We start from the raw sequence: 13137 nt of genomic DNA on the forward strand, positions 1-13137 counted from the left end.
CAAACGAGCAATAATTGCAGTCCTAGAGAGAGGAATGGGAACTTGCCAGTATAAATTTTCACCTGGAGTGAGCACAAGCCACCTTTGTGCTCAGGGCATGGGACCTGCTTTGGTGCAAAATGAGAATCTCTTGCAGCTCTGTTGATGTAATCTTGGTGCTGTTTGTCTAACACTAGTATGAACTGGCTGAGCTGCTTGATCTATTTAGCTGCTATGGAAATCAGTGCATACCCAGCCAGAAAATGCATCCTTGCTTGCTGGCATGTTTCCTACATTTACATCAGTCTTTAAAAAGCAGAGACATATTGTAAGCTGCTCATCAGATCCCTGATGACCTAGTTTAGCAGATGTAGTGATTGGCTAATTGTTAAAGATGCCATTTTTGGTGGGTGAGAGGAAGAGCATCAGCCAGGCTTCTAGCGATGAAGAGTTAGATTCAGCAGAGGTAAGAGCCCTTTAGTGGGAGTAACTAGATAAGGCTTGGATTAATTTGTCTGGAGACCAGAAAATTATGCAAAAGATTTATAAATGTGGTTCATAAAATGAAACTGTTGGTGTAATTTCTTAGTAAAGATCAATGTAGGGTAATGGTTATGTATCATGGAAATATCTCAGATTCCATGCTGTATTGCTGTGTCCCCACAGTACCACAGTATTTTAGCAATTAAAAAAAAAAAAAAAGTGTTAAATGTCTGGAACTTCTGTGGCTGCGCTTCAAGCATCATGAGAGTATGGCTATATTATGTTCTTATAGCTGTACTTGTAATTGTGACTTAGCATGCTTGCTATAAACAGTCTGAACAAAGCAGGCAAAGCAAAGCCCAGGGCTGTGGTCCTGGCATTTCCCAAAAATATTCCTCTGTCTCCAGACATCAAAGAGAGCACTGCATGTGAAGCAAAGTACTGAGTTTTGAGAACACAGGGAAAAACTTGTGTAATCTCCATGCCTTGCTTAGTACACAGAAAGGGGAAAATAAGGTAAATACAGCTACAGTTACATGTAAAAGAGTATCTCTAGAAAGAGTGATGGGTAGGTAGGAGCTGGAAAAAAAACAAAATTAAATGTTAATAAATATCAGCAGTAACTAGATGGGTGATAGTTGAGAGAGTTGGGAGCTGTGTGATCAATAAATGCAAACATCAGAGTGCCTTTATTTATTTTTTTTTGTGTGGTTTTTTGGGTAGACTTCTGACATTTGAAATAACAAATAGAAGAACCAGAGCTACTGGTGCAGAACATGAAACTGGATATTATAGGGATAATATCAATCTGCAAGAATAGTAATCATGGCTTTAACATGCTTTCCAGATTATGTATGGTTCAGATAGGGTAGATGTAAAAGGTGATAGGCTGTATTGTATGCAGTAGACTGTAAAGAAGAAAGCAGAGTAATACTGATAATGTAGGATTTGTTTCTGGTCAAATTGATGTGGGGAAGAATGGTAAAAGAGGTTCCAGGGGAAGTACTGTGAGTCTGCTGTAATCCCTCATAGGATTGGATTCAGACAGAAATTTGAGGCTTGAAAATTATACCATTCCCGGTACCATTAGAGAGATAAATATTAGTATGAGAAACTTTATTTTTTCAGATACATCTTGGAGAACAAATGCTGTTAATATTTATCAGATCAAAAGATTTTGTCATGGTAGCATCATCACCTGTTGTTGGCACAGTTAGTGGATTATTGGTGCTATGAGTTTTACAGGAAAACAAGCTGTTTAGGAACCTCCATCTCCCCACCTTTGGATGGGATGATCATGATATAAGCTTTGATCCATGAAGCAATATATTTAATGAAGTCAATGCAGCCCTGAATGGTGTGGTTTGGGGTTGGTGGGCTTTTTTTTTGGTTGGTTGGGATGTTTTTTAATTTCTTTTTCAGAGGCACATTTGGGATACAAATTAGTGATAGTATATGTAAAGGAGAAAATCCTCTAGGAAGAAACTTTAGCCTAATTTTTAAAAGGTTGTTAGGTGAAAAAAGAAGCAAATTTACAAAAGAGAATTTATCAGCAGAGATTACTGTGCCTTTAAAATCAGTAGGGATGAAATAAGAACTGCCAAAAATCAGGCTGAATTAAACCTTAAAAGTGTTGCTAAGGAAATGGGTGACAGTTTCTCAAAATACAATTAGAGAGAAGGGAGGAGGTGGGGCCACTTAGTGTTGAGAATAGGGTTGTTAATGAGGATGCTCTTGTGGTCACAGAATTGAACCAGTCTTTGCTGTTTTGAGTTGATCTTGGGGGCAAGGGCAGTATTGCTAATGGGCATGAACCCACCATAGAAGCAACCACACTGGACATTTCAAAGACCTTAGTTAGGGCAGGTAGGCTGGGCTGGGAAGCAGGGGTGCCTGGGGAAGGGGGGTGCCTATTCCTGAGAGTGAAAGAACTGGTTCATGCAGTTGCAGATCTGATAGAAGTTTTAATCTATCAAATAGGAGTGCTGTCATATGTTTGGAGAACAGGAAGTGGAATTCCCACCTATTGCTGGTGGGGAATGATCTGAGTAAATACAGACCTAACCTCCGCTGCATGCTGGCACACAAATATTAATTAAAGGCTTGGATAAAAATAAAGAATGTGATAAAAGGCAGCACAAACCCATTAAAACTGGTTGTGCCTTATCAGTCTGTCTATTTTTAAGATAACCAGTTTTCTTACCTTGATAATGTGTGTTTTACATAGTGGGATGACGTCTCTTACTATAGACAGGTTCTACAGCATCTGATGTGGTGCTGCAGAGGAGAGTACTAATGAGACCAGAGAAGATGCAGTTTAGTGCTGGAAATGTGAAACAAAGCTGATGTTGTTCTGGGTGATGTCTTTAAAAATAAAGATGAGCACAGGCTAGATCAGGTGCAAGAGCATGCTTCTAGAGGTTGGGGAGTAGCCAGCCTGTCATGTGACAGAAGACTGGAACAGCTTCTTGTTTGGATGGTTAGAGAGGAAATACATGAGGAAGGTTAATTATAAGGGAAAAATAAAATACGGCTAAGCCATAGGACAGTACTGGCACAAGAACAAAGGAAACACAGAAATTGCTCGGGAATAGCATTAAGCTGGAGAACACAAATCCCAGATATTCTAGAGCAGCCTTTTGGCTGGGGCAGTGTAGTTGTAAAACCCAGCTCTAAGATGCAGTGTGATAAATTTTATGAAAAGTTAAGATGATGTTGTGTGATAGCAGTTGATCTGATTCTGTGTGTCAGGAGATCTTTTCCACTCTTCATATTTCTGTAAATTTAAAATTATTCATAAATGTAAGCATCTGCAGGAACAAGGCTATGATTTTATAACAGTTACCTAACCTAACTGGTGTTACTGGAAATGCATGGGCATAGTAGGTTGCATGGTAATGTAGTTGGACTAATCCAGAAACAGAATTATGGAGTGCAGCGCCCTCTTATATTTGGCTAATATTTGTTGCAAGTCAGTGTGCAGTAGTAAACCAGCCCCAGTGGCCAGTCTTGCAGAAAATTCAGTAGTTTATTACTGGTCAGCAAAGTCCTGCTCTGTGCACCTTAGCACATATGATTTTAAACCAAGCTTTTGTCGTTGAATTACCTGAGGGACACAAGAAGTGTGATGCTTTTTTACCAAAGTGTCACACGAATATCTTAGTGCTGGTTAAATCACAGTATTTAAGTTTGCATGAAAAACTTTAAAGCATGGCAGTTTTATTGGATCTGTAGTTAAAACAGCAGAGGAGCTTAGGTGATGCTCCCCTTTCTTGTTTTGTTTTGCCCATTTGATGGGTATTTATAGATAGGAAGATATTTGTTCTAGGATTTGGAAATGTTTTATTCCCCTGAGGCCTGGTTAGAAATGACAAGAACTGGATTGTGAAATAATGTAAGGTTTTTAACTTAGTTAGGGATTTGGTTTTAAAACCTGGGGCAGTAATATGAAGTAGCAAAAACAGGCTGTGGAAAAGTCTTCGGGTTTGTATAAATTAATGCCTTTTCATAAAAAGATTTTATTGGAGATACTAAATTGCTTGAGTGCATAGTAATGAGCTATGCAAAAGAATGAAGGGCAGGCACCTTTTGAACATGTAGTTACAGAAAAGAGAAGGAAATAAAAAAGTATTGGTCGTTCAGAGGAAACCAGATTCTATCTGTGCCCCCAGGCAGGGTATGCAGGGAGTGCTGAGAGGTAGCCAAAAAGCCCTCTGGTGAGGAAGTAGGGGCATAGTGGTGAGCCCCAGAAAGCTGTTTTGGGTCTCTTTGGGGTGAAATAAGTTGGCCAAAGGCAAAATGAGATGGAAGTTCATTGTGGGAGCCTCATCTTTTTTCCCCAGTGAAGAGATCTAGAAACATAGCTGCTTTCCCATTTATGGGCGACTAATTTCTTTGTCTGTGCAAATCTTCACACAGAAACAATGACTATAGAAACTTTTTAAAATTTATTTATTTATTTAAGATGTAGAAAATGTCATGCTTTATACTCCCCAAATTGGTCATGCTCCTTTTGTAAGGAAGGAGGGCCCTGTGCCTCTAGGACAGATGATGAGAGTGGGCGACAGCTGCTATGAGCACTCACCCAGCTCATAGCTGTCCTTTCCTGAGGCTCTCAGAGGGAAAGGGCAGTGGGAGCTGAGGATGAGCCAAGAGCTGTCCTGCTGGGCCCAGTGGGTTGGAGGGCTGTGGATTAGGCACCCCTTACCTGAATGAGAAAGGTTTGCACATGCAAATTGTACTAGATAATGATCCACACATTTAACTCATGAAGAAAAGTAAATCTCAAGTTTAACTCTTTCTGTGGGGGAGGAAATTGAGTGATAATAGAAAGGCAGCTGCCCTAGAGCTAGGCTGAGGGAGGCTGTTTAGTGGTGCACAGCAGCACTACAGAAAAGTTAAAGATTAGAAATGCAAAAAAATCCCCTGACTTTATGCATTTAAAACGGTGTGTGTAGGGGAAATTTGGCTAGTCCTTCTTGGGTTTGATCACTGTAGCATGTTTATTTTTGAAACCTCAGAGGGAGGGGTTTTTTCCCTGCTATCCTTTGGAAGAAGGTGGGAATCTTTTGTGGGCTTAGGCTGTTAACTCTTTGAGAACCCAAGTTTGGTCCAGTGTCCACCCATCACTACAAAAATCTTGGGGTGGTTTTTCTGTAGCAATGGGTGAAACCTCATGCAATTTGTTGTGGGAGGTCAGGCCCCCTCGGTGCTCCCCTGGCCACGGTATATCCTTTAGGAATCGGCAGCGGGCCCTCGGATGTCTGGTAACGTGGCTGGCATGTGAGGCTGCTGGAGTGAGCCTGCTGGCCAGGCAGCTCCCCATCTGTCCCTGTCGGTCAGGGAGCAGATTCCTCCTGGGGAATGAGGAGGGTGAGCTTCCTAAAATGGGCACAACAACTGGCCCTGCCCAGTCTTGCCCCCTTCTCCCTGCTGCTCACCATCCCATGTGACAGAGTTAATCCCCTCGCCGCCCCCAGTTTGACTGGAACAGCTGAGGGGGACAACCCACCGGCCCAGGGCTGGGGCAGTGGGGGCCATTGCAGGGCCCAGCTCCCCCCGCCAGCCTCGGTTCCGGCAGCTGTCCCTGCTTGCCTCAGCTAGGGAGGGAGGGAGAAGCGTTAAATGATATGGGCACACGCTCCCTTGTGAAAGAGATCCCTTCAGTTTGAGATATTAGTGTGGCTTCTCCCCTCTCCCTCCCTCCTTCCCTGACACCAAAGGGTTTTACTATGCTAATCCCAGCACCTGTCCCTGCAGAGGACAGCAAGAAGGGTATGGTGGTGGGGGAGGAACAGTCCCATATGTTTTTCCCTGTCCTGGATTGGGAGTGTTCCCTCTGACGCACCTAGAGCCCAGAACATATGCTCTTTTCAGATCCTAAATGCTGTTTGCTTCCTCCCATCCCTGGCAGCAGTGGCTGCGAAGATCCTGTGTCCCCCTCTTCCTGGCAGTTGCTCTGTTTGCTGCCTGGGAATCGCAGGACACTCCTCAGTCGAGGCTTGCAGGGCCGTTTTCAGTAGAGGATTTCTAATTTTAGGAGCCTCCACCGCCTATGGTTGAGCGCTGCCTTGCTGGATCCCAGAAGAGAGGGGCCGAGCTGTGCCGAGCCAGGCAGCTCCTTTTTATTTTCAGCTGAGCTAGTGTCAACCTGAGTGGCCCCAGAGGCCCGAGCCAAGCACTGCGCAGGGCTGCCAGAGTCCTTCCCATAAGGCTGAGAGACGGAGACTCGGATTTGAAGCTTCCAGTCCTGTGTCCATTTGGCCTTTAGCTGGAGGATCTTTGGCTATGTATGGTGTGTATTGTATGGATTACCAATACCCAGTCATCCAGGTAAGCAAAAGGATAGTGGTGACTTTAAGGAGTTTTGTTCTCTATGTTGTTTGGACAAAACTGGAGCTTACGTGCTTGTTTTGTAGAAGGACACTGCTTCCAAGCTGGGCTTCCTGTGTCCCAGGCCTCTGCCCAGATACTCTGCGGATGGCTTTGAATCTCCTGCACCTGAGCAGTACCATTTGATACTTTTTAACTCCAAGATTTGTCTTGTTTGAGACTTGTGTATTCTGGCTCACATTTCTTGCCTTTTTCTTTGATCATTTGTTTGTTTGTAGGGGATGTTGAACTGACAGCAGTGCTGTGCTCTGCAAACTGGCCTGTTGTTGTGTGTCTCACTGCGTTGTCGGGGCACATGTGACCTGTATGTGTGACTGCAGCCTGTCCCACAGGGGTGCTGAGCCACACCAAGCAGCTCCTCACCTATTCTCCTCCTCCCTCCTCCAAAATCACCCACAAAACCTCGGACAAAATCTCATTTGTCACATTTTTGCTTTTGGAGGTGCAGAGGGGATGTGTAGGGTGAAGGGAGCGGGTGGGTTGGAGCGCAGCGCTCGGGGCTGGGTGCAGTCTGTATTGCAGCCTCTGCTGGGGAAGGGGGCTATATTTGGAGCACACGTGACATTTGCTGGCCAGTGTGTGCAGTCTTGGAGAAGACAGGCTGTGTGGGTCAGGCTCAAATACCTTTGGAGCCAAGTGAAAGATGATGTTCTCTAGGCAGTCCTTGGCTATTCAATGTCAGTACTCCATGTCCTTACAAGCACCAAGTTTATCCAGAAAATGTGAAATGTAGACTAGCAATTCAAGATTATCTACGGTGAGATACATCAGATAGCCACTAAATAGTATTTTGTTAGGTTACCTTGTATCGGGGGTTTTATTACCCAGATGAATAGAATCCACCAGCAGAAGTGTGTCTTTTGGTTGTTAAGATTTCTTCCTGATAAATTGGTTCTTTGCACTTGAAACTCTCTTTTTCTTCCCTCTGGCCTTGGTCCAGCTGGCAGGTTTGCTCCATCTAAACTTGAGCCAGCACAGAAATGCAGGTAATGGGATGTTAAAATTGAAGGCTATGCTTGCTTTCCACCCTTAGTAGCAAAGGGTGGTAAACAATATAGCCAAAAAAAGAAAAAAGGACAACATATCCTGAAACTTTCTGAAAGCAGAGTGTTTGTGGACTCCTCCTCTTTGTAGTTCCATAATTTCTATGAGTGTTAAACTAACCCAAGCATTTAAGAGTGTACATGTAGACTACTTAGTCAAACTAAAGGTTAGTTCTTCATCTGTGCTCTCATCAGTGTGATTTCAGTGGCCTTGTCCTTTGGCCTGCTGCATAAACATCCTTCTCCAGCTTCTTTTCCATTAGGATTTAAATGGTAGGAGCTAACCAGAAACCATCATGTACATCTCTGCAAACGCAGAAGAGAATATAAAAGTGTCACAGACATGCTCAGGTGGGAGCAAGGAACTTTGCCTGGCATGATGAGGATTATCAGCTGTGTCCGGGCACTGCCAAGACAGACTGGTTAAATTTGCCCATAGTTATTTAAAAATGTTACTTCTACAGCACAGTAACAAAGTTTTGATGCATTTATGTCCCTGATGTGTGAGAAACCGTAAGAACTCATAAATACTGGCATCTAGAGCTGCTCTGAATACGTTGCTTTTTGAATAAATGCAGTAAGTAGGAAGGGGTGATCTCGTGGCTCTGAGCTGTGTGTTCTTCAGGCTTCCAGCCTTCAGCTCGGCTCTTGCTTCTCTGTTCTTTTCAGCAGCAAGATTTGCAGTTTGGGTTTTGGTTTTTCTTGGCAGAGGTTGGCAAACTGTCGTGGTAAATTCAGGAGTGGTTCCATGATTCTCATGTAGGAGAAGCTAAGTGAAGGTCCACCAAATTACTCTGCATGGCCATGACACAACATCTGGACCCCTGTGCCTCAGTGAGGAAAGATGAATTGCACAGATCCACCAATTTTGTGTAGGCCTTGTCTGTTATCAGACATTGCTCCTGGCCTCCAGTGAGACAGCAAAGATCTCAAGTGTCGCCACGTCTGGTCATGTTGCATGGTGTGTTTTTAGCTTTTGAAACTCTGTAGCAGATATTCACTGCAGCAGTGAGAACTCTTGCAGGTTTGTGTTTCTTGTTGCCTGAACACATTTACTGAAAATTGGGTGTTTTTTCTGGCTCAACAGGAGCAAAGGTGAATATATTCCAAGCATGGGGAAGAAGATGATTGGAGATTAAAGAGGGGTACCAGGGATACCAGCAGCACATCACACTGTAGGGAATTCCCACTCTGCTGGCACATGAGCAAGGCAGATGTACCAACTAGGTGGTGGAGGCAGTGCAAGGGAAGGTTCAGTGCATTGTTGGGCATCTCATTTTCCTTAGAAGACTCTTTCTGATGGAGGTTCCTCAGATGAAGGCCAAAATGGAGTAGAAATGGTGCTATTCTGGTTAACAGTAGTGGGATGATGTCCAGGAGGTCTACAGTGCTACAGCCCTAGATCTAGGACAAGAAGGTGCTACCTCATGGCACAGACAAGACCAAGTGAACACAACAGTTAAAGTACTTAAGTGGAGAGAATAAGGAGATTATCCTGAGTTATTTGCAGAGGTCTGATGAATGAGATGCACAATACTGAAACCTGGTGCTTTGTCATGTCAAAGGTTTAAGGAGGTCACTGTGTTTTTTGCTGTTTTTTTACACTTGACCTAGAACTGTGCTCCAGAATCTCAGATTTGTAATGGAGGGAGGAGAAACCAAATCCACTACTTTCCCTGGTTTTGCAACATTGCGTGTAAATATTGTAACTTGCAAGTTACCATGAGATAACACAGAAAAACGTGGACTCTGACTCAGAGACCTGTAGGCTGCAGTCATGGAGGCTGGCTCTCTCCCAGAGGATCCCACACCATGGTTTGGTTGTGTTGGGTGGCTGGCCCATGACTCTCTGCCTCTGTGTGCTGGTAGCATGTAAGGAAGGGCTTCTGGTGTCTTGGTCTCCTGCTTTTCACAACAGAGGAGAGACTGGTTTGTGACACATGCTCCTGCTGGCCTGCTGAATGAGGAGATTATGGGCAAGAGGAGGAAAGGAAGAAGGGAGGGAGCCAGAGGTCAGTTTGCAGCGAGTGAAATTGGGAAACTAAAAAGCATCGTGGTCAGCATGGGCTGCCTGGAGGGCAGTGCTGTAGCAGAAGCCCATGAAGCAAAACCACTGGGCTTTTTTTTTTTTCTCCCATGTAAATCATAACTGGGCATATTTATGCAAAGAACACATGGGGATTCAAGGTGTTACTGCACTGTAATTTAGCAAAAAAAAAAGCAGCTAAAGCCTTGGGAGTCTCTTGAGTACCAGGTGTCAAGAAGAGATACATCAGAAGCGCAACTTGCCTGAGCTGGTTTTATCTCTGCGTCATGAACACTGGAGCATCAGTATAGTCTTCTTGTCTAACTGTGGGATTGGCAGACCTGCGCTCAGCCCTGTCCGTGGGTTTCCATGGGTGCAGTGTTGGGAAAAATCAATCTGAGCATCTCAGATCCTGTCTGGCAAATGGGGTAGCAGTGTATCACTCTGTTTTACGGGGTTGCTGAGAGAACAGATGCTGTCAACCGTGGCGTGCTCAGGTGCTCAGGGCCAGATGCTTGCTGAAGATAAATGGGAGGGAAAAAAGCAAGCTGGGAAGGAGTCCAGCGGTCTCCAGGTTTTATGATGATAGAAATGCAGATCCTGGCACGGATACTGCTTCCGGTTCAGCCAACACACCGTGTAACCCACGCGTTCTCCCTTTTGTGGCAGAAGGGAGGTCTGTGCAAAACTGACAGCTATCTCTCCAGCATCCTCCAGCCGGGAGATGCTTTCTCCTGCCTGCTGAGGTGCAGGCGGGGGAGGCCTGGGGCGCTGGGAATGGTAGGTGCGGAGCAGCTCGGGCCGGCCGTGAGGTTCTGCCGGCCGGGACCGGCGCTGCACGGGTCCGCCACCTTCGCTTTTGTTTGCAGCTCGCGTTTGCGCCTCCGCCGAGCCTGCCGGTTCCCGGGGAGCCGTGGGGAGTCCCGGCGGGCGGGCGAGGGAGCCGCCTGGCTGGGGCGGGGGCTGGCCGGGCCGTGCCGAGCCCAGCCGGGCGGGGCGAGGCGGGGCGCGGCGGGGGCGGCCCCGGCTCGCATTAATTACCTTCGGCATTCGGGGCGGTGCTTCCCGCAGCCATCTGGCTGAGCCGGGGGGGCGGCAGGGGGGGAGGGAGGGGGAAGAAGGGGAGGAACACGAGAGAAGAAAGAGAGGAAAAAGGGCTCGGGGAGCACCGCGCCGGCGAGGCAGCGCAGCGCAGGCAGCCGCCGCCGCCCGCCTCCACGGGGCTGCTGCTTTTTTATTTCGTTTTATTTCTTTTCTCTTTTTTGTAAATTTTCCCTCTCCCGTGCGGCCGGCCTCCCCCATTTTGGTTTATGGAGAAAAAGAAAATGGTAACTCAGGTAAGGGTGGCGGGAGGGCCGGGCTCCGGCGGCTGCCCGCCCGGCTTTGTCTGGGCGGGGAGCGGGGCGCCCGGAGCGGTGCGGGAGGGAGCCCCGCCGCGCCGGGCACCCGCGGTGGGAGCTCTGGGGAAGGGGCTCCTGCGATCCCCCTGCCCGGAGCAGCCTCGCAGTGCCCTCTAGAGAGAGCGGTGCGCGAGGGGCACGGCTTGCCCCTGCTTCGAGTTTGGCTAAACCCGCCTTTGAACGGCCGATCGCGAAGGTGTACGGCTTCCCCGGCGCTGCTCCATCCGGCTGCCGGTCACGGCGGGGGCCGGGAAGCCCTTGTAGGTAGCTGTAGGCGTGGGGCTGCCCGTGTCTTCCCGGGGGAAAGCGGCTGACGTTTCCTGAGGAGCGCGCTCAGCTGCCAGGGCCATCGCGCATCCACCGCAAAGGGGTTTCGTCGGACAGTGCTCGCCTTTTAAGGCTACTGTATGCTTTTGGATTTTGAATTTTTTTTTTTTTCCTGGCATGGCATATGCAACTCGCCACCGGAGGGAGCGGGCAAAGGGAGGGAGGAGTAGGAAAGCGGCATCGTGGAGCTGGAATCCTTTGGAGTTAGGCATTATATAATGTCCCTGCAGTGCCTTGCAGAGCTGGAAACCTTTGGGGGATATTCCCAAAGGGGGTGGAGGGAAAGACTCTCAGAAGGAACTTTTCTTCAAATCTGGGTTTCACAAGTGCTTTTTTTCTGTACAGCTTTGCAAGTCTTCAGAATAGATGCATACTGCCCTTTTGGCTTTCCTTAGCTCTGGCTGAAGCCCCCTTCACTAGCTGCTGCTGAGATCTGCATGTCCCACTACAAGGGTCATCTCTTTCACGGGTGCCTAACTCAGAATGAATCTGCTGGGAGAAGTAGCACCCACTTTGACCCTTTCCCTCTCTCATCTCACATTGATTGTCAGTGGCTGAAAAATAGGTCTCTGTCCACTCTAAAGGTATCTTCCCAGGCTCCCAAGCCCCACCTTCTGCTTCTGCTGTTTAGTCCCTTCCATTAGAGAGTCCTTTTTATCTGGACCGAGGCTTTCTGTTCTGAGACAGATGAGCTCTGCAGAAATCTCGTGGGGCTTTCTGTACCTATATTTAGTTTAGCAAGTGATGCTGGAAAGCTGTGTCTCTGCAGTCAGCGTCCATTTGCGTTTTGCTGTGTGCTGAGTGTGCCTGGTCGGATGGAGGTGTGTGCCCTTAAGCTGCAGGTGTGCACATTTCAGAGAGTTGTTCTGCACAGCCTTGTGTAGCAATGTGCTTTCAGCCACAGCTGTCATGCTCGGAGCCCATGTCTGTGCAGTGCAGTCACCAGGACCCAGGCTTGGGGATGTGCAGAGCTGGGAAGGATGAGATTCTCCTGGAGCACTGGCTGAAACAGGGGAGGGTATAAACTCATTTAAAGGTTTAGGATAACCTAATAGACTCCAGGGAAATCTGTCTTCCACAGAAACTCTTAATTTATTGACGTGGGGAAGGAGGTATCAAGACTGTGTGTTATTGTACTGTTTGACCTTGAATTACGATTGTCTTAAGAGTATGTGCTATTTAGTATAGGTTTTCAGGATTTGCATTGTGTATTTACATGCTGAGATGCTGGAGAAGATGCATATTAAAAAAACAGTAGGAGAGGAGAACTCGGACTGTGTTTCAGTTGGGGATCCAGATGAACGGTGGGTAGCCCTTGTACACAGAGTTGAGGAAGACAGCACAGGTGAATTCAGCTCTAGCAGAGTGCTGCCTTCTCTCAAGGGAATCATTTGGCTGCTAGTCTGGTCCTTAGCAGTCACTGCAGGTTTGGCCAAGTGTGGGGCTGATGGAGCACAGCACATTCAAGACAATATCCCCAGCCACATTATTCTTATTCGGCAGTTTTGTTTGAAGCAGTGGAGTGCCATTACTTAAACCTGTGAACTTGCTTCCTTGGGGCTCTGTCTCATTTATGAAAAATAAATATTATTGGTATGGTAAGCTGGTAATTGGCACTGAATGAATTCAGCATTGCTACAGTCTTGCTCTGTTTAGTTCAGTCTCTAGAAAACATTGCCTACCTGGTCTGAGTTCTCTTGCACTGTAAGGAGCAAGCTTGCTGTCTTCCTTGGAGATCTGGGAGACGAGCTTCTGCATAGGCATGACAAGCTGATAGAACAGAATAAATAAGAGTGTGGAGTGACAAGACTAGAAACAGCGATATAAAGAAATGGGAGATGCTGGAAAGTAGAAATATGCTTGAAAAAGAGGAAACAAAAATTGCTAATGAGAGTAAGAGCTCAGATTCATTAATAGATAGTACCTTAGCCTTATACCCCTTAATCCTAAATCAGTGAAAATGAGTGTTAAACGAGGCCCAGTACAT

The 13137-nt window shown here is 46.6% G+C and overlaps 1 protein-coding gene across 10 annotated transcripts in view; it reads left to right on the forward strand.

The window, feature by feature from the left end:
- The window catches only part of RBFOX2 (RNA binding fox-1 homolog 2), a 170707-nt gene that overhangs the window by 73631 nt on the left and 83939 nt on the right, over positions 1-13137 (forward strand). The window contains exon 1 of one of the 10 annotated variants that reach the window (XM_059472220.1): positions 6154-6294. The exons of the other annotated variants lie outside the window; for them this stretch is intronic. Within the exon in view, the coding sequence (XP_059328203.1) occupies positions 6250-6294 (45 nt within the window). The 5' untranslated portion in view covers positions 6154-6249. Of the gene's footprint in view, positions 1-6153; positions 6295-13137 lie in introns of those variants that run through there. 10 annotated transcript variants of the gene reach the window in all.

Source organism: Ammospiza nelsoni, chromosome 5, assembly GCF_027579445.1.
Source record: "Ammospiza nelsoni isolate bAmmNel1 chromosome 5, bAmmNel1.pri, whole genome shotgun sequence".
Lineage (NCBI taxonomy): Eukaryota > Metazoa > Chordata > Aves > Passeriformes > Passerellidae > Ammospiza > Ammospiza nelsoni.